This window comes from Neopelma chrysocephalum, unplaced genomic scaffold (assembly GCF_003984885.1).
Source record: "Neopelma chrysocephalum unplaced genomic scaffold, ASM398488v2 Primary Assembly neopelma1_96583, whole genome shotgun sequence".
NCBI lineage: Eukaryota > Metazoa > Chordata > Aves > Passeriformes > Pipridae > Neopelma > Neopelma chrysocephalum.
The window spans coordinates 1-2,095 of NW_020925228.1; the positions used below are offsets into that span (position 1 = coordinate 1).

At 40.7% G+C, this 2,095-nt stretch overlaps 1 protein-coding gene across 1 annotated transcript in view; it reads left to right on the forward strand.

Moving 5' to 3' along the window:
• Positions 1-157: 157 nt before the first annotated feature.
• LOC113981483 (early endosome antigen 1-like) overlaps positions 158-2,095 on the forward strand; it is a gene marked incomplete at its 5' end in the record, with an annotated part of 6,045 nt that continues 4,107 nt past the window's right edge. The window contains 6 exons of the mRNA XM_027708891.1: positions 158-240; positions 672-677; positions 761-781; positions 1,142-1,162; positions 1,661-1,681; positions 1,924-1,944. Coding sequence (XP_027564692.1) covers positions 158-240; positions 672-677; positions 761-781; positions 1,142-1,162; positions 1,661-1,681; positions 1,924-1,944 — 173 coding nt within the window. The remainder of the gene's footprint in view (positions 241-671; positions 678-760; positions 782-1,141; positions 1,163-1,660; positions 1,682-1,923; positions 1,945-2,095) is intronic.

Consider the following 2,095-nt stretch of genomic DNA (forward strand, 5'->3'; position numbering starts at 1 on the left):
TTTTGGGGTTTTTTTGCTTTGTTGGAGGCAAAAATCATTTTTTTGGGGAAAGAAAGGGGGATTTGGGGAGGAAAAATGGGGATTTGGGGGGAAAAAAGGGGAGTTTGGGGAAAAAAGGGGGATTTGGGGAAAAAAGTGGGATTTGGGGGAAAAAAAGGGGATTTGGGGGAAAAGGGGGGACTTGGGTTTTAAATTCCCTTTTTTTCCTTTTGTTTTCAGAGGAATGTGACACAGAAAATGGTGAGTTTTGGGGTCCAAACGCTGCTAAATAATAATATAATTATTCATAATTATATCATTAAAATACATAAATAATTTATATAAATATAATATAAAATATATATAATTAAACTATATATGAAAAGATATAAGTGATAATATTGTTAACGAGGAGGTTCTTCTAAATAAGTGGATTATTGCTGTTTTATTTATAATATTTCTGATTTTTTAATTAAAATTCCCAATAACAGAAAGGGAAAGTCTTAAAAATCCCCAAAATAATTGGAAAAGTGACAAACAGGAGGAATAAACGTGGGATGAAGGGAATAAATCCACTTAAAACTGGGATTATTTCCTGCTGTTGAGAGTGAAATAATTATCTGGAGTGAAAATAAATCAATAAATTGATTTTTTTTTTCTTTTTCTCCTTCTCTTTTGGGGTGAAACTGCAGCAATTGGTGAGTTTTTTTTGGGGGGGTTGGGGGAATTGGGAAAATTCCACGTTTCCAGGGAATTCAGCCCCAAATTTCTCCGTTTCCAGGTGAACTCACGGCTGAAATTGGTGAGTCCTGAATTTTCTCCCTTGGGATTTTCCCACCAGTTTCCCAGGATTTATCCTCCTCTCTTGGCCTGATATGAAATTTTGCCCAAAATCCCTAAATTTCACCTTGAAATCCCTAAATTTCCCTTTGAAATCCCTAAATTTCACCCTGAAATCCCTAAATTTTACCCCGAAATTCCTAAATTTCCCCTCGAAACCCCAAATTTCACCCCAAAATTCCCTTTTCCAGCCCCGATTTTCCCTGTTTTTCCCGGGGGGTGTCACCCAGAGGGGCAGGAAAGGTTTAATTCCTGTGGGAAGGGCCCAGAATTCCACAGGAAATCCCGGATTTATTTCCCTCTCTCTCCCTGTTATTCCCAGACCAGCTGACGGCCTCGCTGGGTGAGTCCTGCCGGGGAGTTTTGGGGGGAAAAAGGGGGATTTTGGGAAAAAAAGGGGGATTTAGGGGAAAAAACGGGGAATTTTGGGGGGAAAATGGGGGGTTTTGGGGAAAAAAAGGGGGATTTGGGAGGAAAAAAAGGGGGATTTGGGGGGGAAAAGGGGGATTTTGGGGGGAAAAAGGGGGATCTGGGGGGAAAAGGGGATTTTGGGGGGAGAAAAGGGGGATTTAGGAGAAAAAAAGGGAAATTTGGGGAAAAAAGGGAGATTTGGGGGGATAAAGGGGGATTTGGGGGAAAAAAGGGGTTTTTGGGAGGAAAAGGGGAATTTTGGGGGGAAAAGGGGAATTTGGGGGAGAAAAGGGGGATTTAGGGGGAAAAAAGGAGGATTTTGGGAGGAAAAGTGGAATTTTGGGATTTATTTTCTGCCTCATTTCCCCCTTTATATTTATTTTTTCTTCCCTTTTCCCTTCCTGTTTATCCCCTTTTTCCCTTTTTCCAGAGGAACGGGACAGGAGGATCAGTAAGTTCCTTTTTCCCTTTTCCTCCTGGAATTACAACCCTGGGAATTTATTAAATTATTTTGGGGGCCCTGGGGGAGATTTGGGGGGTTTTTTTGGTGGAATTTGGGGCTTTTGGGGACTCTCTGATCGATCCCAAACAGGAATTTTGGGGTTTTTCCCATTCCTAGGGGGGCTGGCTTGGGTTTCCCGGGATATAAAAACCAATTTAAAGTGATTTTTCCTTGATTTCTTTTCCTTCCAGGCAAACTCACGTCAGACCTGGGTAAGTTTGACCTTAAAATGAACAATTTTTCCCTCAAAATTCGTCCCTGAAATTGGAATTTTGGCCTGAAAATGGACAATTTTTACCTCAAAAATTCGTCCCGAAAATGGGAATTTTGGCCTGAAAATGAACAATTTTTACCTCAAAATTG